At 51.9% G+C, this 24,975-nt stretch overlaps 1 protein-coding gene across 8 annotated transcripts in view; it reads right to left on the reverse strand.

Moving 5' to 3' along the window:
- Nucleotides 1-349: 349 nt before the first annotated feature.
- Nucleotides 350-24,975, reverse strand: part of P4ha2 (prolyl 4-hydroxylase subunit alpha 2) — a 54,397-nt gene continuing 29,771 nt past the window's right edge. For 3 of the 8 annotated variants that reach the window (XM_060363712.1, XM_021658237.2, XM_021658238.2), the window contains 14 exons: nucleotides 21,838-21,937; nucleotides 21,054-21,150; nucleotides 20,513-20,664; nucleotides 17,743-17,880; nucleotides 14,328-14,606; nucleotides 12,714-12,907; nucleotides 11,816-11,992; nucleotides 6,610-6,680; nucleotides 6,242-6,341; nucleotides 5,388-5,441; nucleotides 4,808-4,873; nucleotides 2,541-2,609; nucleotides 2,074-2,170; nucleotides 350-830 (listed from right to left, as the gene is read on the reverse strand). In XM_060363712.1, coding sequence (XP_060219695.1) covers nucleotides 760-830; nucleotides 2,074-2,170; nucleotides 2,541-2,609; nucleotides 4,808-4,873; nucleotides 5,388-5,441; nucleotides 6,242-6,341; nucleotides 6,610-6,680; nucleotides 11,816-11,992; nucleotides 12,714-12,907; nucleotides 14,328-14,606; nucleotides 17,743-17,880; nucleotides 20,513-20,664; nucleotides 21,054-21,150; nucleotides 21,838-21,919 — 1,647 coding nt within the window. In that variant the 5' untranslated portion in view covers nucleotides 21,920-21,937 and the 3' untranslated portion in view covers nucleotides 350-759. Of the gene's footprint in view, nucleotides 831-2,073; nucleotides 2,171-2,540; nucleotides 2,610-4,807; nucleotides 4,874-4,921; nucleotides 4,982-5,387; nucleotides 5,442-6,241; nucleotides 6,342-6,609; nucleotides 6,681-11,815; nucleotides 11,993-12,713; nucleotides 12,908-14,327; nucleotides 14,607-17,742; nucleotides 17,881-20,512; nucleotides 20,665-21,053; nucleotides 21,151-21,837; nucleotides 21,938-22,895; nucleotides 23,162-24,975 lie in introns of those variants that run through there. The other 5 variants (XM_021658242.2, XM_060363713.1, XM_021658239.2 and 2 more) reach the window with 5 other exon arrangements.

Consider the following 24,975-nt stretch of genomic DNA (forward strand, 5'->3'; position numbering starts at 1 on the left):
CACGTGTGTACGTGTTTGTGTGTGCACATGCACGTGGGAACTGGCCATCCACTTCAGGCGTCTTCCTCTATTAGCCTCCTCCTTGTTTTTTTTTGGAACAAGTTCTCTCACTGAGCCCAGAGCTCACCAGTTTGGCAAGGCCACGTGACCAGCAATCCCCAGGGAGGCGTGTCTCCGCCTCCCCAGCTCTGGAATTCCAGGCACACGCTGCCTGGCCCAGCTCTTTCTGTATATACCGGAAGTCAGAATTCAAGTCCGCATTTGCGTGGCCAGCATTTTCATCTGAGCCAGCGCCAGTTCCTGGAAACAAAACAGAATAACAAAACCAAAACACTCCACAATACGGCTATTTGAGGCTTCTGGCAGGACATATTTTATTTTATTTTTTTGGTTAAAGCCACAACAAATAGAAATGTCATAAAAACAAACATGTAAACAGCATCAGAACTTTGGTTTCACTGAAACATCTTCCACCTGAAACATCTGAGGTACACAGGCACCGTGCTAGGTGCTACAGTCCGGCTCTGCTTCGGCCACGCCAATGCTACCCTCGGAGCCAGGGCAGGCGTAGGCCGGCCAGAGTCTGGGGCTCAGGTCACCCAGGACTCAGCCCAGGACACACTCTCTCAAATTCAGACAAGCACTGGCTCCTCCAATGACCTGCCTAATAGGAGCTGGGACATACAAAGGAATCCATCACGTTGAACTTGAGGATGACTTGGTCTGTGGGGCTACGGAGGGGTGGAGCAGAAAAGGACGTCAATCAACTTCCGTTGTTCCACAAGGCCTCAAGAACTCCTGTCCTCGCTCATGGAACCATTTATTGGAGACTGTGAACAGAAAGCAAATGTGATGATCCCCCCCTATCGGTCCAGCAGCCGAAATCAATGCTTCCTCCATGATGCCACTGCAATGTCCTGGGGTGGGGGGTGGGGCAAGCCACCGGTGCGCTCATGTGCTGTTGAAAGCACATGAGCACACAGACAATGGTACAAAAGTCTCCCAGGGACTCGATAAATGTATGCCAATTGCTGCTGGGGGCATACCGTGTGGCTGCCGCTCCAAGCCATACAGGGTGGGTGCGGAAATCCTCAAAGGCAGGAGCCCCTCGGGTAAGTGTGGAGGGTCTCAAGAAGCTGGGATAATGACAAGTAGAAACTGAGACTCGAGGGACGGGGAACCTGTCAGCACTGGGCGGGGCTCGGCCATGAGCCTCGGGCCCTGCGAGCTACAAGACAGAATCCCAGGGCTCCGGGTGCCCTAGCTACTGTCGCTGCCATGTTGTGGGCACGGAGCATGAATGTTCCTCAAACATGGATACTCTCATAAGGAATAAAAAGGTAACGCAGGGCAGGCGACAGGGCTTGTGTCAGGGGCCTCACAGTCTGAGCTTAATGCCCAGAGCCGTCCCCATCCCCCACCCCCATCTTGGAAGCTGAGAACCAATTCAAATTGCCCTGCCCTTCACACATGTGCATGGAACCTGTGTACCCACACACATACCCACAGGTACACACACCATGCACACACACCAACTCCGAGGGTTCTAAAGACACCTGTGGTCCCTTCCTGTCACAGCCTAGTCCATGCCTTTCCTAGCTCCCCACAGCTGCTTCCAGGGTAGGGTTCACCCTCTGCAGTCCAGTCCCAGCCTCCAGTCTCACCTCAGGCCTCCCCTCCTTCAAGCAACAAGGACAGCCAGTCCCCCTGCCCTGTTACCTAAGACGCTGGTTGTAGCCACATGCGTCTTGCTTGCCTTGGACAGACACCCTCTCCCCTCTCTGCTTCCGGTTCTCTCTATGCTCCACCAAAACCCTTGCCAGGGGCCAGGCTTGAGAAGGCCACGATGGACCTATGGTGCTTATGCAGCCAGGGCTTCCTCGGCTCTCTGAGCATCTCTGAGTGCGGGCAGCCAGCTGTGGCAGCCCGGCTGGGTGGTACCAGCAGCAGGGAAAACCTTTTGTGATGTGCAGAACCGACCGCAGTGAGCGGGTGCTTCTACCTCTGCACCTACAGACAACCGTCACATGCCAGGCTGAGGGCACCGTCAAGGGCACTGCCCTCTCCACTCACCCCACTTGCAGCCCACGAGCACAGGGCAGGCTGCGTGTCTCGTCCGATAGTCGCCTTCCCCGCTCCGAAGGAGGTTGTACCAGAACACAGCTGTGCCCTGGCAAAGAGGTGAGTGGTCAGGGCACAGCCTAAAGATCAGTCAGGGGGACCTGATCAAAGAGTCTAGAGCCCCCCCAACACTTGGCAGAAATCTCCCTTCTTTCCTGTGTTCGAGGGATGGGGCCCTAGGACTCTAGAAATGAAGTTTCCCCAAAAGTGCCTCCAAATGGAAGGAGCTTAGAAACCCAGCTGCCCTGAAGGGCCTTCCCCACCCTCCCTTCCCCCTGGGCAGAAGCAGGGAACACACACAGTTCAGGGTGCAGGTGAGAAGGAATTAAGCTGTATCACATTGACAGTGACTGGCTCTGGGGGACGTGGACAAGGTTTGAGCCCCGCTTCAGCATGTGACCCCAAAGAATCGAGCTTACCTTCTTGGGCCAAATTGCAGCTCCCAAGTCAGGGAAGACCGTAGCACCACCAGCCTCGACATCACTCATCTGGGAACATAAAGCAAAGAGCTTGGCCCCTCTAACAGAGAGTGGTAAGGCATGCAATGACCCTATCACAACCACGATCAGCATTGCCCAGAGGCTCTGCTCTAGGCTCACTACAGCCAAGAAAGACTTCCCCTCGCAGCCTAACCAGTGGTGTCCATCAGGGCAGCCTCTAAGCCTGGACGTTCAAGAGCAGACGTCCCCAGAAAAACCACATTCCGGTCGTCCTTGGATGGAAACCACCCGGGTCTATTTTAGGCTGTTTTAGGCTGGCGAGGTGGCTCAGTGGTTAAGAGCAGTGGCTGCTGTTATGCACGCCCAGTCTCTCATTGGTGGCTCACTACCACCCGTAACTCCAGTTCCAGGGCAGCCAAGGCCCTCTGCTGGCCTCTGTGGGGAATCATGCATACATGTGGTACATACAATACATATGCATACATATTTGCAGGTAAATAATCGTACATGTAAATACATCTCAAGAAAAAGGAAGGAAAGAAGAAGAAAGAAGGAAAGAAAGAAAGAAAGAAAGAAAGAAAGAAAGAAAGAAAGAAAGAAAGAAAGGAAGGAAGGAAGGAAGGAAGGAAGGAAGGAAGGAAGGAAGGAAAGAAGAAAAAGAAAGGAGAAAAAGCCGATGCTGGCCCATCTTGAATTCTCACCCAGAGCCTGGGCCTTACTTAAACCACTATGCTCAGCACCCCGGTCTAGACAGGAGTTCCCTATGACTTCCAATCTCAGGAGTACCCCTTTCCCGACGCGGCCATTTTTCTGGCTCCAGCTGCTCTAATTAGACCTTCACCTTCCCAGAATGCCGCACCGCCTCTCCTGTGGTAAGACTGAAACTAAATTACACTTTTACTTGGTGTGGGTTTTTGGTTGTTGTTGTTTGGCTTTGGTTTTGGCGTTTTGTTTTTCTCTGTGCTATAATAAAAATGCCCTATAAGGTAGTAAAATTTAGAGCTAAGAAATTTCCCAGCATGACACATACCAGCCTGACTGAAGGGGCAGGCGCTCAGCGGGCTCATGATAAGAAAGAGTTAACAACCCGGTGGTTTCCGTGGTGCTGGGGTTCAAGCCCGGTGAGTCTCCGAGTCAGTCTGACTTGCCTCTCTCTCCAGATAGACTAGCCTTTGTCTGTTTCCCAACATCTCCAACCCTCTCTCTCCTAGGCCTCCACACACACCTTCCCCTTTGCCAAAAAATATTCCACAGTTTTCCATTCAACTTTCAAGTCTCGATGACATGCTGTTTCCTAAATGAAGCCTTTACTGAACCCCATGCCTGGGCAAATTCTTCAGTGTTCATCTCCATAGTAACTGAACAACAAGCTCTCCCCCGGGCTTCAATGTCAGACTTCACAATGGGGACTGCATAGGGTCCATTCGGCAATATGTGCGCAGAGAGCAGCCTCCAGCACATAGTTAAAACTTAAGGAGGGAAAGGGGAGCTTTCCTTCTAAGCTTCTTGACTGTGCATCCTTAGAGTGGGCTACCACAACAGGGAAAGGTAAACTGACAGCCTGTGCTTGGGGAGGGGCAGCCGGAGGGAAGCTGTTTCCTTCTGAAAGCGCCCCCCGGATTCCCATCCCTCTGTGCCAGGACAGAGCCCACCACGGCTCTCGCTCCCAAAGTTCAGGGCAGCACTGTACCCCTCAAAAGGGAAGCAGGCCATGCCACAACATGCATGTTTGTGAAGGAGAGTGGGCTGAGGGAATCAGCCAGTGGAAAGCACAATTCCAGGACTCCACTTGTGATGAGGTTATGTGGTCTCGGAAAGCAGGGCGGCGGTGGGGAAGTTAACTCTGGAAACACTGTTTAATGCAGAAGAGCTTCCATTTTATGAGGTGAGAAGAGTTACGGTAACGTGGTAAATGATCCACATTAGGGGCGGATTTAATATCCCCGGAGCACACGGAGAAGTTGTGGTGGTAGTTTTTATGTCGTGTATATTTTACCACAGCTAAAAAAAAAAAAAATTAATCATAATTTTTTCTTTACTGTTGGCGTGGCGTGGGAAGGAGCCAGGGAGTAGGAGAAAGGCAAGCGCAGAGATGGGAACCAAAGCCAACTCTCTCTAGCCAAGAAGGGCACTGGGAAACCACTGTGCAACAGCTGATGCTATGAGGCCTGGTGGGGTGGGATTACGGGAGCCCTCTGGCCCCAGGGTCTCCACAGGGCCCATCAGGTGCAGCGGATCATACTCACGTAGTTTAGAAATGTGGCCACACGATTCCCAGTCCCTAAACGCTTGAAAGCATCGCGCTCATCGCTCTATAAAATTAAGTGAGAGTGAACAGATGCGCCCAGCCCAGTACTTACATAGTTAAGAAACGTCGCTAACCTATTCCCCTCCGTTTTGAGGCCGCTGTCAAAGGGGCGCTGCAACAGACAACAACTTTTATCCAAGTTTGCAACTCACTTACCACCACCCAAAGGACGGGGACAAAAAAGATCCAGGGGACGGTATTAAGTGTGCCTTCGGTTGAATAGCCGGGACACGGGACAGGATGGTAAAGGGAACCCCAGGCAGCATACAGGCAGGGGGAAGGGTCAAAAAAATGTTCACAGGGACCTAGAGAGGTCCTTTGCTTTATTATTGAGCCAGACACTCCGACATCGACAGGACACAACCAGGCTCCACCGGGCTCTGCGGGTGATTCACCGACAGCAGAGCTTCCCCCTTTCACCTGGGAGGTGGTGGAGACAGGGCGTGGGAGCGGAAATGTTTCTAGGAGATCCGGTCATCTCAAAGCATCCAGGGAACTACTCGCGCTTGGAGCCTTACCCTAGAGAAATCAAAGTGTGGTTCGTACTGTCCTCCCATCCCGTAGTTTGCAACCTGGTGAGAGATTACAGCATGGAAAATTTGTCAGCGGTCCCGACAGCCCCAAAGCACCCAACTCTCCAAAGACACCATATCCCTAGGCCCCCCCCCAAAAAAAAACAAAACAAAACAAACAAACAAAAAAAAAAACCCAAGCTGTGTGTGTGCACGCCTGTATGCTGTATTTGTATGTGGTGTGTGTACATGGTGGTGTGGGCACATCATGTCTGTGTGCATGCAGAGGCCAGACAAGGATGCTGTGTGTCCACTCTATCATGCTCTACCGTATCCCCTCGAGACCCTGAACCTGGAGCTAAGCTGTCACCCAGCAACCCTCCTGTCAGCATTCTCCACAGCGCTTGGGGTGACAGGAAGAGGCTTAGCCACACACGGCTTTTATGTGGCTGCTGGGACTGTGAATTCAAGGCTCACGTGGGCAGACAATGGCTCTACAGTTGGCGGTACTGTTTCTGGAGGCTGGAATCTTTGGGACCTGGCTAGCAGAAGTGCAGGTGTGGACTATGAAGGTTATATCGACTGTTGGTCCTGGCCAGCCTGAGCAATCCGGTTCCTGATCTGGCAAGTTGTGAACAAGCCGGGTTGCAAGCTCCTGATGCCAAGCCTCCTCACCACGGCGGGCTGAACCTGTGAGCCGAAGCAGCTCTCCCCTCCGCCGATTTGCTTCTGTCGGGTACTTTGGTTAGGAGACTAACTAATGGAGGAGGAGAGCCCTCTCACACAGCCTGAGGACTTTGGGAAAACACCTAGCCCAACAGAACCCTTCCCCAGTCATCCGGCCGCAAGGACCAGCCTACTTGCAACAGCTCCGCCGTCTCCACTGTCAAGCCTGTGATATGCTGCATCCTACGGTTGACCCGGGCCACGACAGGGTCATCGGCCTCCTCTAGCCAGGAGCTGGAAAACCAAGGAGAGGGCAAAAACCGAAGGCATGAACGGGCTTAGATGAAGTCCTACGATCCTTTCCCAGTCAAGGCCACCACTAATGGGTCACAGAGAGTAAAGGCTATGGAGAGCGAGGAGACGCAGCAGACGCAGCAGGCAGGATAAGCTGTAGCAGCAGCAGCAGCAGCAGCCTCTTGCGCCCTTGCTGGGAAGCTCCAGAGCCCGGCTTGAGCAGCTGTACCCCACCCACTCATCCCAAGGTACTGCTACTCCCACTCACCTTTTGGAAACTCTGTAGCTGGCGACAGTGAGGACGCCTGTCTTGGGATCACGAACAGTGGCTCGCGCGAGCTGAAAAGTCAGAGAGGACAGGGTTATCCTTCCATGCTGCAGGCGCCGTTCTGCCTATGAATTCTGCTTGGTCCGTACCTGTATCTCCCCCAAACAGGGCCTTTCTTGAGAGGCCCGCACCCACCACACTGCCGGAGCACAGTCTGATGACTCCACCACGCTCAGACCGGGCGATTTCTGAGCCTCGACCTGGGGCTTCTCTTAGCTTGGTCAAGTTTTCCCACCCTCTGCCAAGAAGCTATCCAAACACTGTCTACTGTGCCTCCTGCTCTGCTGGGCTCCCACTGCTCAGCAAGGAGACAGTTTTCAGTCCCGTGGGGCCCTCCCAGAGTCAACAGAGAAAACGACAGGAATCTGAAGTACGTGAACTGCCACGCAGAGGTCACCCATCACGAGCACGGTAACACACACACACACACACACACACACACACACACACACACACCCTCTTCCTCTACCTCAGCTCCCCAGTCTCCATACGAAGGCTTAACAGTACTGCCGGGAGGGATAGACTTGTTTGCAGCAAGGGCTCAGGGGCCTTACTTGTGGTGTGGACTGTCCTAATGGGCTCGCATGACATGGGCCTGGTAAGGACAGACATGTTCAGGCGGTAGTATAGGTGAGCCAAACGCAGTAGTGCTGACTCTTGCTTTTGACAACTATTTGACGGGTGCCCACTACATGCCAGGTGCCACACTGGCTGACCGAGACATGACCCCTGCCTTCATAGAACCTGGTCAAGAGGAGACAGTAGAGAACCAGCCAAGTAACTGTAGCATAGCACGGGTGTGCTTAATGCCGTGGGAGCGCAGCCACAGGGCATTAAGTGGCTCAGGTCCTGCGGAGAGCAGGGCTGACCCGAGGCATTCTCTGAGGCTCTCGTGTATGAAGGAATGCAGTTGCTTGTCTGATCCTTAGTAGGTCCAGTAATGGCCTGGGAGCAGAGCCTCAGGGAGCTGCAGCTTTGGATCCTAAGAACCAAACCCTCCCACTCTAAGGGGCTCTGGACATCAGTCCCAAGGCTGTGTGCTCCTCTCTGACATCCTTGCCCTTGAGATGTCCTGTCTTCTCCTTGTGCAACACTGCTTGATTACCTTCCTGCTGACTTTGCCCCGTTGTATGATGGCTTTTCAGGGGCACTGTCTCATTTATCTTCTGGAAACAGTACGTAAGATGCTGAACTTTTTAAAAAGCATGCGTGGCATAAGACAAAGCTTATTGGACCTCCTGAGCCCACCCGTTCCATCTTCTTTCTCTCTGATCCCCTGGTCCTTCCTTCTCAGGACCCTGGCACCGAGGAATGACCTGCTGGTCCAGGTTAGGGCACCATATTACAACAGCAGAGAAGAAGCATTGGTGCAAAGGCCCAGGAATGAAAGGGCACCGCCCACAGGATGCGGCTCCATGATGTAGTGAGATGAGAAGAGGCTAGAGGCAAGCAGAGGCCAGGGTCTGCTGCTGTCTTATGGTCAACCTGAGACGGGAAAGGCCTGATGCAAGGCAGGGACATTCCCAGTGGAATGTAAGGACTACTGTGCCACCCTATGGAGAGTTGACAAAGGAGAGACCAGAATGCAAAGATGACTAACGAATGTTAGAACAAGGATCAGGGCAAGAGGTGGTGGTGGCCTGTGACAGGAAATGACAGGAGGGATGGAGAAGGGGAGCCACACTGGAAGTCTGGTCAGAAAGTAAACTGACCCATCTGATCCCTTTGCCTTACAACAGTCTAATATTAAGATGGAAACCAGAATACCCAGGAAAGATGGTTTCCCTGGGCTCCTGTCTGCGGTCCTTTTCTGAGTCTGGTGGATGGCCATTCCTGCCTGATGACAACCATTGTCACTAGCCTGTGCAAACATCTGAGCCTCGGCATTGGCCCGGTGCCCAAAAAAGACTTTGGGCAGCTGTGCTCTGCCCTGGGGACAGACAGGGCTATTTTGAAAGCAGACTGGGGACTCGCAGACAGCTGCCAGGCATTCCCCACAAGCCAAGCTAAGCTTGCTGGCCCCGCTTCAAAGCCGGAATAGCATCTGCGCGTCCGGAAAGAAGAGGTCAGCTCATGACGGCCGGTGTGTATGCTTTGTCACATGGCTCCTGTTCAGAAGCCAGTTAGCCCCATGCCAGCCACCTGCCCCATCCGCGCTGCCCATGTATGCATGTGCACAGAGAGAAAAGCTCAGTGTCTGGGACTAAGGCAGGTAGGGAATCTCTGGAGATTTTGGCTTGACAATGCCAAAATCCCTGGGCTGGAAACCAGCAACATAGTTTTCTTCTCTAGAAACTGACCCAGGAAGTGAAAATGAGTCCTGGTTACAGTTATCCACACACACTGACTAGACTGACCCTCAGTCACATCCTTGATCCCAGCCACAGACCCTGTCTACTGGTGTGTGAGGTCTTCAAACCAAGGCTCTTCCAAGGCTCCCGGGCCCCAGGGCTACCACAGGGACCTATCTTAGGTCTGTCTATGAGTGGAAGCTCCTGGCCACCTCAGCAACCATAATTCTACTACAAACAACACAATAGGAGCCAACTCATCCTCCCTCCCAATCACCTGTGGTAGCAGGAGGCTGCGGAAATGGCAGCCCACAGTTATCTTCAAAAGAGAGGAAATAGGACCGAATCATCTATGGGCTGGAAATCGAAGAATAAACTGTATCAGCATGACACAGATACAAAACGAGCAAATCAATGGCGCACATAGCAGCAAATATCGGTTGGATTTCCATGATACTCAGAAACAAGACAAGAAGGTCCATTGCAAAAAACGTTCTAGAAATTCAAGGCAGCACAATGAGATGGTCAAAACGAAGGAGCTGTAAGTATTAGGAAGGATAAAACATCTTCCTTGCTGGCACATGGCAGTCCTGCCAAGATAACCCAAGAAAGTCAACCAAAAAAGTCAAGGAAGGACTAACTTTTACCACCTCTGACCTACCCAGGTCAGCTTCCTCAAGTGCCTCAAGGGAAAACAAAGATGGAGTCAGTGTCTTTGCAACAGACAACAGTTTATACACATAAAATGCCAGAGACAGTCCCTGTCACACCAACCTCAATAAACACTAGTTATCACTGTGAGAGATATTTCAAAAACCAAGTTTGACATATCAGGATAGGAACATGGCTCAGTTAAAAGAGTGCTGGCCTAACACATATGAGGCCCCGCTCTTGATTGCCTGCACTGTATAAACCATGTAATATTACACATCTGCAATCCCAGCCCTTGGGAGGTGGAGGCAGAAGGATTAGAAATTCAGGGTTGTCCATATATACACATATGAGTGGGCACGTATTTATATACGTATATATATATACACATATGTATGTGTCTATGCATATATATGTATGTATACATATATACACACATGTACATATATACATATATATGGCAAGTTTGAAGCCATTCTGAACTTACATTAAAAAAGAGAAAAATGCTATTCAATAATTAAATATATAATATAAATTATATACTAATATAAAAATGAAACCAGTTAAAATACTCTCAAGAAGAAAATTAATAAAAACAGAATCAATGAGAAATAAGCTTAGTTAGAAATGTGTAAGGTGTGTTTGAACTGAAAATTTAAACACATGAATAAGTAGAGAAGATGAAGAATATCCAGATTATACAGATGTACACCCTCCTCCAAGTCAAACAGTTCACTGTAGTCCGCACTGCAGCCCTCACCTCTCACTGCAGCCCTCACTACCTCACTGCAGCCCTCACCTCTCACTTCACCCTCACCATCTCACTGCAGCCCTCCTCTCACTGCAGCCCTCACCACCTCACTTCAGCCCTCACCACCTCACTGCAGCCCTCCTCTCACTTCAGCCCTCACCACCTCACTTCAGCCCTCACCACCTCACTGCAGCCCTCACCACCTCACTGCAGCCCTCACCACCTCACTGCAGCCCTCACCACCTCACTGCAGCCCTCACCTCTCACTGCAGCCCTCACCTCTCACTGCAGCCCTCACCTCTCACTGCAGCCCTCACCTCTCACTGCAGCCCTCACCCTCTCACTGCAGCCCTCACCTCTCACTGCAGCCCTCACTACCTCACTGCAGCCCTCACCTCTCACTTCACCCTCACCATCTCACTGCAGCCCTCCTCTCACTGCAGCCCTCACCACCTCACTGCAGCCCTCACCTCTCACTGCAGCCCTCACCTCTCACTGCAGCCCTCACCTCTCACTGCAGCCCTCATCCCTCACTGCAGCCCTCACCTCTCACTGCAGCCCTCATCCCTCACTGCAGCCCTCACTATCTCACTGCAGCCCTCACCACCTCACTGCAGCCCTCACCTCTCACTTCATCCTCACCATCTCACTGCAGCCCTCCTCTCACTTCAGCCCTCACCACCTCACTTCAGCCCTCACCACCTCACTGCAGCCCTCACCACCTCACTTCAGCCCTCACCACCTCACTGCAGCCCTCACTACCTCACTGCAGCCCTCACCACCTCACTGCAGCCCTCACCTCTCACTGCAGCCCTCACCTCTCACTACAGCCCTCACCTCTCACTGCAGCCCTCACCCTCTCACTGCAGCCCTCACCTCTCACTGCAGTCCTCATCCCTCACTGCAGCCCTCACTATCTCACTGCAGCCCTCACCTCTCACTGCAGCCCTCACCTCTCACTGCAGCCCTCACCCTCTCACTGCAGTCCTCACCTCTCACTGCAGCCCTCACCTCTCACTTCACCCTCACCATTTCACTGCAGCCCTCCTCTCACTGCAGCCCTCACCACCTCACTACAGCCCTCACCACCTCACTGCAGCCCTCACCCTCTCACTGCAGCCCTCACCACCTCACTGCAGCCCTCACCATTTCACTGCAGCCCTCCTCTCACTGCAGCCCTCACCACCTCACTGCAGCCCTCACCTCTCACTGCAGCCCTCACCCTCTCACTGCAGCCCTCACCACCTCGGTGCAGCTCTCACCACCTCACTGCAGCCCTGATCAAGAGCTCCCCAGATCACTTTTCTGGGCCTACGAAGTTTCTAAAAGTGACGCATACACCAGCCCTTCAACCAGGTGAGAAGGAATCGGCAAGCAGACAAACTGGCCCCCAGAGGCAGCTGGAGGGACTGTGGCCCAGCAGTGCCTCAGCAGGACCCACAGAGACACCTACTTTGGGCTTTGCGATCTCCTTGATCCTCGCGATCTCTTCGTCCGACATCACATCGTAGTACCTGACGATGTGCGGGCTGTCCCACTCATCTTCCTCTTTGAAGGGGGCGATGAGGAGCTGTGGCACCCTGTTGCCGTGATGGTACCTACAGAAAAGCTTCTTCTGCCTCCGGGGCGTCTGGGGAGCACAGAGCACAGGTCCCTCAGCCCCTCCGTGGCCAAGGCTATCCTCAGCTTCACCTCAGAAGAAAACCAAAGTCGGAAGTGACCTCACACAAATCACACAGCTCCTCTTCTCCCTCAAGATCACCTCATCCCCACAACTCCTGTGGCAGAGGACACTTCCTGACCCTTTCCGTGGAGATCTGACTAGGCCTGAAGCACTGTGGATGGGGAGAAGCCTTCCAGACGGAAAGTACTGGGAGCCAATTGGGGGACACAGGAAAGGTGAGAGCATCCTCATAAGGATCTGTTAGGACCAGTGGGACCCTAAGGCTCTCAAAAGACAGGGACACAGGCACCAAGCCCAGGAAGTGTCACCTTTCTCTCTCTCTCTCTTTTTTTTTTTTTAACCACTGAGTCTTATGTGTCATTTGTATTGTGACTGCCCTGGGGACCTGAGGCATATCCACATCCATCATTTTCCTCAAACCAATGAGGTAAATGATAGGCAGGCACACTGGGGTGGGTGGGGGGGTGCAACAATGCCCTGGGGGACCGGAATTCTCCTGGAGCGTCTGAGGGGACAATCGCCTGCCCTGCGCATCAGAGAACACCCAGCTCCCAGCCTCCGCAGACGCTGAGCAAAGTGCAAATGAGCAGCGGAGCTTCCCAGTGCTGCCTCCCAGGGCCAGCGCTCAGATGCCCAACCTGACCACCGGCCCCTCCCCAGGCCTCACCAGTTTGATGCCCTCCCCACGACACAGGCTCTCGTACACATCCCTCTCGGGCAGGTAGTCCGCAGGCCTCTCGTAGAAGTTCTCCTGGGTTGCTAGTCCAGCTTCCGTCTGATTTGACAACGGTTTTGCTCTTTCTTCCTCTAGCAACCGCTCAAAGTACCGCAGATTCCCTCCGGCTCGTTCATGGCTCGGGTCTGGAAAAAGCAAAACGTGAGGACAGGGAAACCTCAAGCATCTGTCAGGTCACTTACAGAAATTGTTCCGTGAGCCGTTTCTCTCCCGGCAGCCCACTGGTGTGCTGAGCTCTGCTGGCTGCTGTGTCTAACCTGGGCATATTAGTCAGAGACAGAGAGCCAACAGAGGCTCCTTCGTCTTGTCCAAAGAAGACGAAGCAGAGCACAGTTAGCTAGTAACTAGGGGGTTCCCTTCTCAAGCCTCCAGGAGGCCCCTCGAGTCTTGGGCTCTGCCTCCTCCCTGTGATTAGCTGTAGCTATTTAAAGCCACTCCTCGGAGTGTAGGGAGGTCTAGCAACCACGTCACACACTGGCTACAGCTGAGACACTGGTTAAAGAAAAAAAAGGGGGCTACAAGATAGGCCAGAGAGCTCAGCAGGTAAAGGTGCTTCCTGCCACACCTGACAGCCTGAGTTCTATGCGCAGGACCTAAAAGGTGTGAGAAGAGAGTACAGACTCCCTGGAGTTGGTCCCTCATCATATGTACACTGTGGCACTTGCACACTGACCCACTTAATTAATTAACTAATTAAAAAATGGAAGAGCCACAGCTCTGGCGGACATCCCAGCATCTGAAGTACCATAGCAGGATTCCTATGTCACTCCCCAGACCAGACTGAGTTCCAGAGGTGTTCAGTGACTCAAGACGAGACCCCACAGAAGAAGAATCAGGATGTCCTGACCCCTTGTCCAAGGCTCTTACTAACTCGCCTGACAGAATCTACAAAACCCTCCACCCACGCTGGCCTTGCAGGGGGCCTCACACTTGGGCCCCCTGGAAAGCAGTGATAAGCCAAATCCTCGATGCTCTGTGAAGCTCCAGACAACAACATTCTCATGTATTGGTAAGATGTGCAACTAGAGGGCTTTAATAAACCCACAGTGCTTTGGGCCTTGCTCCGCCCCACCTCACAAGACATACAAAGTACAAATGGCACGCTCTGTCCCACTTTAGACCTCAGGCCACTAGCAGATGGAATTACCGTCACTGTGGCAACCCGGAAGTACAGCTTGATTCTCAAGGGTCCATCCTGCCTAGTGGTGCAAGCCACACAACACTAGGCCCTTATTTTTTAAAGTGCCACAGAACGTGCACGTGTGTGCATGCGCTTGCAAACACATGCCCACACATGTGCCTGGGCAACACACACATGTACACAAGGATGTCACAGGCCTTCAAGTAGCCATCAGCAACCAGACAAGGCCTAACACCAGGACTGTAGGTAAGGAGCTAGTCAGCAGCTGGGAAGGCAGTTGAAATCACTAAGACTTTCAACCCGGGCCAGGTGACAATCAAACTGATTGGGTTCCAAGAGATGATCAAGCTGTGTGGCCCGAAGAGCTGAGCTCCCTTGCCAGCCCCAGCCCCTAACCTCCTTACCAAGAGAGAGCAGGCGGCGGGTGAGCTCTACAGCACGGTGCAGGTCACCCAGCTGGAAGACGGCATAGCTCAGGTAGTCCAGCACCAGGGACTTGGTTATGGGGGCCTCCTCCCCAGCATCAAGCTGCTTCAGCACCTGCTCCATCCACAGCACGGTATGATAATAGTCTCCCTCGTTGTAAGCTGTGCGGCCCATGCCAAAGCAGTCATCCACGCTCAGTGTGGCCTGGTACTTTGTTCCTGAAGCAGGAAAAGCAACAATCAGGCTCCGGAACGGCCCTGGGTTAAAGAAGGGAAACGCTCACTTTGGAGAAAGCCTGAGACACAGAAAGAGGGACGTTACCCAAGCTGAATGCCGCCCAGATGTCATGCCATACACCATGAACTATCACCGATATGGTGAGCATAAGTGGGTTGGGATGGCTTAGCTTAGAGTTCATAGTCTAAGCCTCAAGACTCCTCCTCTCAAGGGGGGCTGGGAGGAGCTTTGTGATAGGGGGTCCACGAATCCCACTGAGACATTGCCCTGAGGTCAGCGGGTAGAAGTCCTGTGGGTCACAGCAGGAGAGGACACTTGGAGGCATCTGTTGGCCAGGTAAGTCTGAAGCGTAGAAAACTTAGACAAATTCAAGAACAGAATTCAGGTGACATGAGAGCCATAGACTCGGGCAGTCACACATAGGGGGAATCTGAAGAAGGAAAGAACAGAGAAGGTTCGAGGCTAGCACTCAAGGGAACACAGACAGAGTGACATGAGAAGGGACGAAGAGGAAGAAGATATGGGAATGGGAACAGGTGACAGATACCAGTGGGGTCACAGAACGAAGGCTGCAGTCCGGCAGGGACATTGGAGCATCAGCTCGGTGGACCTCATGCCGGGTGGGACATCTGTGACCATGAAGACAGTTTCAACCTGAGAAACAGCAACAGCTCCCAGATGTAGAGCTTAAGAGAGGCTTGGGATGGCAAAGACTCCTGTTTCTCAGAAAATAATGAGGAGGCAGATCCCAAGGAACAAGGAGGGCTAGGACCTCCTGCAGGCCACAGAAGTCTCCCTGTTATCCCTGTCTTTGCCTAAGGTCCACAGTGGGCCTCTTCCCAGAAGGAAACCCTGCTGCAGGATGGCAGTGGCTGCAGAGACCGGAGTCTGTGCGTTCTGGTGACTCAGGATCTGACAATATGGGATAGAATGTCAAGAGAGTAAACACAGGATGGAGTCATAGGCAGCCAAGGATTAGGGGGCTTATGGGGCCCCTTTCCTTTCTCCACAAGTCTCCATGGTTCTACCCTGACTCTTTGGGCCCAGGAACCTACTATGACAGGCTGTGTAACACAGATAAGCAAGCTGTGCTCCGGACCTGGACGGGCCAGGTCTGTGAATACCTGCCCAGCTGAATGACTCTGGACAAGTTACCCAGCGTCAGCCCCAGTCTCCTATCTAAGCAGATACACTATCTACCCAAATCTACCTAAACAGAAACACCAGCATCAGTTTTAAAGGGCTAGTGCCAAAAATTCCGTGAGATGACAAATGAAGATGTCGCCTCAGGATGTTCAAGACCAGTAGCCATAATCAGCATGTCTTGTGAATGCCAAGAATGTGAAGAATGACTTCCAGATCTCAGCATCCTCCCTAGAAGCAAATTCAAGTGTCGGCTCCCTGAACAATGACAGCTAAGCTGAGGGCTGGAGGGCTGACAGACAGGGAGGAGCCCAGAGAGGGTAAGGCTGCTAGAGCAGAGAGATGGAGATGGATGCTGAGAACGATAAGCAAGGAAGCCAAGGAGGCAGGGGGGGCCTCAAAGACCAGCTAGAAGGAGACGTTGGGGTTACTCCTGAAAGCTAAGCATTGAACTCAAGTGGATAAATCTGTGCTTAGGAGCACCCAGAAATTATCCTGAGTGAGCTGGAGATACAGAAAAGGACGGAGGGCATTAGAGAGACAGAATCCACAGGCTTTAAGACTATGGCTTAGGCTGCCAATGGGCAGAGGTGCTTCTCGCCAAGACAACAGATGAAGGCAGAGGACAAAGAGTTCAAAACCAGAGAGGAAGGTCAATCTGGCCCAGGTGAAGTTCGTGCAGTCCACAGAATGTCCAGGTAAAGATGTCTACAGGCGCTGGCTTATCCTGCTTGGAAACCCAGGAGACATGCCTGGACAAAGAACACAGATCTGCATATCATCAGCGTATGATGGCAATCCACCAAGTGATGAAAAGAACGGGGCTCACCTGGGGAAGGGGCTCAGGGTGGGCAGAGGCTGAGGTTCTGGACAGGAACTTCCTTTGCCCTCCAGCCCCATTCAGGACACTCAGGGGCCTGTTAACTGTGGAAGGACCCTGTCAGTATAGAGCTCTCTTTTCTCACCAACCATGCCTCAGAGCTACAAACGCTTCGCAGAATTACCTTCTCACTCTAGCCTTATGGTCCGGCTCAACACCTGGCTGATGATGGAATAAAGAGAACCCTCCTCCCCCTGTCAGCTTAGCAGAGTCTTCCACATCAAGACCCCAGGCCTTGGCTGTAACCAGACATCTAGGGAGTAACCAGACATCTAGGGAGGAAGACAGCTCCTCTGTGCCCTGGGCCCCTCTGCTGTATCTCCCCTAGGCTTCTCAAGAAGTAAGGTGGTGTTTAAATCATTATGAGGTCCAACTGGATCCTTGGCTATTATCGGTTACAAACAACCTCCTAAGGCCAGCAAATCTTATAATCAATAGCAGTGGGCAAAAAGCAGGAAAAAGGCCAATTCAATTTAAAAAAAAAAAAAACAAAACAAAATGAGCAAACAAATAAAAATGGAGAAATGAATGACCAGACAAGTCAAGAGAGAAAAAGGCAGAGATCAGTACCCCAGACTCTAGAACATCCAAGAGAGAGAAGCGATCCTTGCCAGATGCTAGTGTGAAGTTCAAGTTATGCCTGCAATCAACCTGCCAGCTGGCTCTACCGGTCCAGTGTTCCTGGTGACTTTGAAGAACGGGATCACAGACAGGGTGGACAAAGGCACTGTGGGTACAGGGGTATGTGGGAACCACAGAGTCAGGGAAAATAAACCACTACCCAGCAGCCTCAGCAGGAGAGAAGAACTGGGCTCAAAAGAGCATTGGATCTAGGACAAGTGTGAGAGATGAGCAAAAACAGAACCTTCATGTGAAGTCAGGAGAGAAAGCAAGGAAAGGGTGACATACCAAGAGATGGGGGCGGGGGGCCTTGGACAGGACTGACCATATGAACTCAGAGAGAGAGCCCAGAGAAGAAATGGCTGAATGAAAAGGGGCAGATATCTGAATCAAGACATTAGGGCATGGGAGACGGGCACCAAATGGGACCCCAGCGCCGACAGTGAACTGCACCTAAGCCAGTCTGACCTGTCCAGACACTGAAGAGACACAAGTAAACAAAGGTGCGTTACCGGGAAGTTCCCCTCTGGAGATCGTGTCCGGGTCCAGTTTGTACGTGTCCTGAAGTCTCATCAGGGCTCTGGCAGCTCCAGACTCGTCCTCATCGGTGGGGAAGAACTGCCTCTGCACCGAGAGGTTGGCGACAAAACCTTCCAAATGACAATGAGAACAGAGGTCACGCTTGAGCCAGGGGAAAGAATCCTACTGGGACCAGGGACAGTCACTAGGTCCCTGGCTAATGAGATTTCCCTGTCCCTTCTTTCAAAGTCTGTTGGCGGGCCAGAGGTTCAGTGGTAGAACACCTGCCCGCATCCATTTGGGGTTCGGCACCAACATAATAGTAACAACAACAACAGCATCAAAGCATTTTCCTTCTTCAGGAAGTCCTCCCTGCCTTAGCCCTCCCTGTGCTGTTCATTTGGAACCAAAGAGCCCTGCATACAGCTTAAGAGTTTAGTAGTCAGGGTATGAGCTCTCCATTTTGTACCCAAGACCACAGCCTGGGTCCAGGTGGCTTTTCTAGGGCCCTCAGCCCTAGCCCCAAGCCGGAGACACAACTCCTGTTATTTCAGGGCTCTGAGTAGAAGACAGGCCTTGCCACACTAATGATTCAGGCCTCTGAATCTGCCTAAGGACTGGGGACAGGGAGGGGAGCTCCAACGCCTTCTGTCCCTGGCCTCTTTCCAAGTGTAGCAGCACCCACCGCCACCTCCTCTCATTACAGCAAGCCAGGGTGTCAGAAAGCTGCCCCATCCTCTCCTTCACAGATGCATCGTCAGGAACTCTGAAGACTTCAGTATCCAGGGAAAAGAAAACACACGCCCTAGATATAGACACTGTACTGTCAGGGTTCCCCCTTATTTCAGGGCAAGCATACAGTATCAGAGATGAAAACACGTGATTGTTCTCTGGATCTGTCCCATCACCTTCCAGGTCACCGTAGCATTTCCAGACATTGATGACAAGGCTCTCGGGATGGACACACAGAGACACAAACACACACGACGAGATCAGACAGCGGAGATCATCTGCAACTGTGCAGCCTTCCTTGCCTGCCGCTCCAGCAGGCAGGCGGAACAGGCTGTTCCGAGCTGTTCTGAGTAGCAGGCCCAGCCCAGGAAGGGGTGGGGGGGTCTGGGAAAGGCAGTGGCTTCTGGAGGCAGTGAGCTCTCGCAGGCACAGCTCCAGCAGAGCTGAGTTCACCAAAGCCTCCCCAGAGACTACCCAGCCCCCAGCCAGGCCCAACCCCAGCTGGTCACGTGGCTGCAACCAGTCTCAGCCAGAGAGACAGCTAGTCTGAAGTTCATCAGCAGTCCTAGCTCAGTGAAGAGGCCCAGCCAGAGGCCGGGAATCCCGTGGCCCACCTCCAGCCCACCCTTCCATTACCAAGATCCTCTCCTCTTCATAACTGGAACGTGTTCACACCGAGAAAGCACCAGCCCAGAAAAAGCTTTTAACAAATCCGTGCTCTGCCCTGTAAATACCATTGCTAGGAATCTAACTTAGAAAAATAATCAGAGGCAGACACGCCGAAAGGCATGGAAAAGAGAGCTGAAAAATTTTGGAAACAACCCCAGGTGCAAAGAGTTGACCAGGCTTACAGAATATCACTGGGACGGAAGAGTATCCATCCATTACAGTCACGGCACAGACACACTGAGCGGTGTCTGCCGAAGCTGGCAAGTCCAGGACTGTGCCCACGTCCATGTTGAATCCACACAGACAGGATTTGTTTGTAGAAGACACACTTAGAAAAGAATTCAGAGGAAGCCTGTTTGTTCTCCCGCTTCCCTCAGCACACTTGACTCATTTTTGATTCATTTGTCCCTCAAAGCAAATTCGTTCTTATGCTTCAGCCCATGTATAGTTCCCTTTCTTGTAACATGGATGTGCACATAAGCAGATTAATATTTTTTGGTGTGTGTATGTATGTGGGGTGTTTGTAAATGTGTGTGTGTGTGCATGTTCTCATGTAGGTGGGTGCGCGTGTATGCATGTGAATGTGTGAGGAGGCTCGAACTTGAGGCCGTGTTGTCTTCTTCAGTCACACTCTATTTATTCCCTGAGGCAAGATCTCTCGGTTGAGCCCAGAGCTCACTACTGACCAGCTAGTCCAGCTAGCCAGCTTGTCCTGGGAAATCTCACCTCTGCCTCCCCAGGGCTGGGATGATGCCAAACATGCCTGCCTGGCTATTAAGGCTTCTGGGGATCCAAACTTCAGTCTTCACACGTGCATGTAAGGGCTGCACCCACTGAGCCATCTCACCAGCCCAAGATTACAGTTTTTAAAAAAAAATATTTTTTAAGTTTATTTTGTGTGTATGAATGAGTGTTTTCCCTGTGTGTGTGTACCTGTGCCATGGGTGACCAATGTCCTGCAGGGGTCAGAAGAGGGGTCAAATTACCTGGAACTGTAAATACAGGTGGTTGTGAGCCACCATACAGGTGGTTGTGAGCCACCATACAGGTGCTAGGGACCAAATTTGGTTCCTCTGCAAGAGCAGCCTATGCTCTTCACCACCATACATTTCTCCATCCCCCGAGATTATAATATTAATGGTGTTTATCATAGAGTACTTGGATTAAGTAAGTGTCACGATTTTTATGTGATACACTTTACGTTCCCGAAGTTTGTTATAAAACCACGTATTACTGAAGTGTAATTAGAAAATGTCATGACAAGGGAACATTACAAAAGGATGGGATGTGAAAACAAAACAACAAGTATCCATTCCAGGCAGAAGCAGGCAGGCCGCAGGCACAGCTGATCGTGCTCCTCACCTGCAGCTGAGTCCTGCAGGACAAGATCCCCCAGTGCAGGCCAGTCTGTGTTCAACCGCTTCACCAGCTTATAGGCATTCACAGGATGAGCCAGGTACCCCTCGGGGTCGGCAGCTGACTTGCTGGTCAGGGCTTCCATCTTGCTGGCCCAGCTGCAGAACCAAAGGAAAAAGAGACTGCCACACCCACCCACAAAGGCTGGTAATTTCCCTGGTGAGGTCCAGGGCTCTTTCATCAAGAGATAATAAAGCATGAAAATAGTTAACTTCCTAGATACATCTAGCCGTTAATCTAGGTAAGAGCTGGGAACTCCAATGTAAATTAAAAAGTGTTAAGTAGAAAGAAAGAAAGAAAAAACAAAAAACAAAACGATGGTAGCTTCCTAACCCCTGTACTCAGCAACTCCTGAGGACTAGCAAAAGTTAACGGTAGGTCAGCTCCCCGGGTCACCTCTCAATGACTTCCTTTACAGACACATGGGATGGGCTCAGGAAGAGGAACAGCAGGGATGACTTGGGGGGGGGGTTAGGACATTGGCCACCTTTTAATCTTGGACAGCTTGGCTTCCTCCACAAGGATATACTCCTTCAGGGACTGTACGAGGTCCTTCTCTGCATAGATCAGGTCAGTCATGTGCCCTACCAGAGAGAAGCAAGGGCCGGTGAGAAGTGGATGAGGAATGGCCCACCCAAAGCACCAGTACTGAAGTGAATAGCCCCAGCCAAGTACGTTCCAGTAAACTGGGAATCATAGGGACTGGTAGGTAAAGGGGCCGAGTCGCTCACAAGGCCGTGACCCCCAACTTCAGGAAGACAGAAGCAGAGAGGTGTCAGAGGATGCATGGGCAAAGCACAAGGGCACTGGGGACTGCTGAAGGAGACGTTCTAAATCTCATTCCTCCATCGTCACTTGGCTGGTCCCGTCATAGCGGGATGGACATCTGAGGGATCGTCACATGGAAATCAGCTCTGAACTTTCAGTTGAGGAGAGAATCCGGTCCTTGCAACAGACACTGCTAGACCACCCTCTTGCCAAGGACTGAAGAGGACCTGAAAGCGGCTTGCAGTCTGCACCTCCAGAGAGGAGAGAGAGCCCAATTCAGAAAGCTGCCTCCCAAGACATGCGTTCATCAGGATCTCCTTGGGGTGCAGGGGGCCGGGGATGGGGGAAGGCAGGAGGGGGGAACCCACAAGCTCCACTCTCCCTCGTCTGGTCAAAATCAGTGACTGAACCATCCCCCCCTGAACGAGCCTCAGGCAGTAAGTATGTCCCCTTGCACTTAACCGAGGGCTGATTAGGTAGACGAGAGTTCTGCTGACACGTACCAATAGACGTGAAGAATTCTGCCCGCACCCAGCTCTGGACACCAAACCAGGACAGCAGGAACACAAACACCCAGAATTTCATGACTGGAAAGGGCAGTGTCTGCAAGGCATTCAGGAACAGTCATCAGATGGACACAGTGAAAAGACATGGGTGGTACAAACCTGGAAACTCAGCACTCAAGAGACTGGGTTAGCAGGAACAAAGTTCAAGGCCACCTGGGCTACAAGGCAAGACCCTGGATTAGGGTGGGGAATGATGTATGTGAGAAAACACATCCGTACATGCTGTGCACGCACATAAACACACACTAATATGCCACTAAATAAGGCATTCAGGATCACCCAGGGGAGGGGCCTGGACAGAGAACCCAGGACGCGTGCTCAGTTCTGCCCCCGGCCTGGGTCTTGTTTTAGTTTGTTTTCCATTCTGGAGACAAGGTCTCACTGTGGAGCCCAGGGTGGCCTGGAACTCACAATCTCTCTTCCTCAGCCTTCCCATTGCTGGCTTCCTGCCTGTCTATCTTGTCGCTTTCTAATACATATGCCAGGATGGTATCAAGAGCCGCATGAAGGAGGGTCCAATTCAGACAGCTGGTTCCCAGGATGTTAGGGTCACTGGGCTCTCAGGAGGGGACTAAGCAACTCTGCAGCACGCTCCACTCTCCCAAACCAGTGATGGAGGCCATGCCACCCAGAATGTGAAAACAGGCCCCAGGTGGGGACCTCCCTCTGTACATGAACTGAGGGTTGCTCTCACAGACATACTGGTTGGTCCTGTTGTCACATACCAATAGAGGTGAAGAATTCAAGGACGTGGCTCCTGTCCCTAAGAAAGTGACAGTACAATACCATGACAAAGAGAACTGAGATAGCGTGGCCCAGGGGACTTAGCAAGCTGAGGCACATAGCAGAGGGTCAGCAGAAGAGGACACTGACCTCTGACAGCCTGCACCTGCCACAGAGTGGCATTTCTGAACAGACAAGGCTCTTCCTGGAGTGGGGACCTAGACAGACACCTTTCCTGGCCCCTCCCTACTCATCCACAAATATTTACTTACAACCCGGAGATTCCAGGCACCAAGCTCGGCACTCGGAATACAAAGGTGAATCAGTCACACACAGTCAAAACACTGGGGCTAGGCTGCTGACACGGGGAAGAGGCCAGCCTCTGCCTTCTCATCTGCCTAGAAATAGACACAGTTCTGAGAGACGCGGCGGCAACCTGAGGCAGGCTTCACTGGCAGCTGGCCTAGGTACACAGTGGAGGCTTCAGACATGCCTCCTCATCCAACCAGGCAGACCAGAACGTGCTGGAGGGCCAGCACCCAGCTGAAGCCTGCCTAGGCTTCCTCTTCCGCTGTGTCTGGAATGGCTCTGATGGAAATTTACTAAAAAGAAAGCAAAGAAAATAGAGGAAATACAAATGCCCCAAAATATGTAGGAAAATCTCAAGAGTCGGGAGGATCTCTGACATGGGAGGCCAGCCAACAGCCCCTCAGAGTAGGGCTGATAAGAAAGCAGAGCGCAGGCAGAAGACCACACCAGATCTGGATGAAGGGGGGGGGGCTCCCTGCTTCTCCCAGCCGTGTTGCAGCTCACAGCTCTCCATCCCTCTCAGATACCGCCCACTGCCCATACCTTACAGGAATCGGGAGAAAGCGGCCAGGTTTCTCTATGACACCAATGCCAGCCGTCCTTTCTCTGGAATGTGCTGCCTGGCTTGGTTGAGCCCACCCACAGATCCCAGCCTTGAGACAGAGCCTCAAAAGAATCACACATGGGCTTTAGGAAGGGACTTTGAAAGCATCTTCAAAGTCCTGTTCTGGAAACCCTCTGGCCCAGAGAACTAGGCACCCCAAGGCAAGCGGCATCAACACTACCATTCTACACAGAGGGCATCTGCCAACCTCAGGGCCGCCGAACTCAAATAAGGGTTTCTAGAAAAGGTCACCTAACTAGGTTCAGGTGAGAGAAGGTGCTTATCCAAGCATGTCTGCACTTTGCAATGCGGGAAGTGTCAACCCCTGTACCACAGCTACAGCCAGCACTACCCAGGACAGAGAGCGTGGGAGGACATGTGTCTGTCCAGAGCCAGTGCTGCCAAAAGCCTTCCCAGGAGCCCTCAGAAATCCACGAAGAACAATCCAGGAGGCGGTCATGGTCAAACGCTGTTTTATGAAAACGCAGCGCCAGAGAACAGCACTACTGAGTTTTACGAGCTGCGTGCGCCCCAGGGTTTAGAGTAATGTCTGCCCTGTAGCAAGCACCCAACCAAGTATTCTTCACCAGATCTGTCCAGACGAAATACAACTGCAGAGTTTACACCTTGTACAGTAGAATAAGATAGGCTACCTAATAATAAACACTGAATGACAGCAACATGAAAAGGTCGAGGCAGTCTGGCAGAGGCCAGCCCTCAATAGTACAAACTGTATCTCCATTTTCTGAAAGGGAAAATTGATGCATGTATACAAGTAGAGAAGAACCATACTCTAACTGTATCATGGTAAAGTAATTTTATTTTTCTTTCTATGTTTGTTTTCCTGATCTTTCTGCAAGAAATTCTACTATAATACATTTTTAAAAAAATTATATTTTTTTGTAATATGTTCAATATGTAAAAGGGACAAAGTAGGCCCTTCTCAATTGAATTCCAAGGGGGCCTTGGCAGCTCTGGTGTCTGGACCCCTGTGGAGAGGTCTTGCAAAACCTGCCAATGTCCCCGCGACAGTAACTCACCCACCAGGCGACTGGCACCGTTTCTCAGGGCGGTGATTCCAAGACATACAACCAGAGGTCCTGGAGCAAGCCCTCTCTTTGGAAAGTACATTTATAACCTGGCCAAGTAGCCATGAAAAGATGTTTCCAGCTGCAGAGCAGCAGCGTCCTCAGCTTCTCCCCTTACCTCATCAGGAAAGACCCTGTGCCAAGTGCCCAGATGCAGCCCAAATGCTACAGCTTGCGTTTTTAACAGAGCATTTAACAGCCTAGCGACAAAACATGAGTTTGCAAATAGGTCTTGCCTGGCACTGGGCAAAATGCTGTCTGCCTTCAGTGAAGGGATAACTGCTCCCAGGGGCTCTTCAATCCCCCTTTCCCACCATGGCCCTACCTGCTACACTATGGCTAACTCTAGAC

The sequence above is a fragment of the Meriones unguiculatus genome, chromosome 11, assembly GCF_030254825.1.
Source record: "Meriones unguiculatus strain TT.TT164.6M chromosome 11, Bangor_MerUng_6.1, whole genome shotgun sequence".
Lineage (NCBI taxonomy): Eukaryota > Metazoa > Chordata > Mammalia > Rodentia > Muridae > Meriones > Meriones unguiculatus.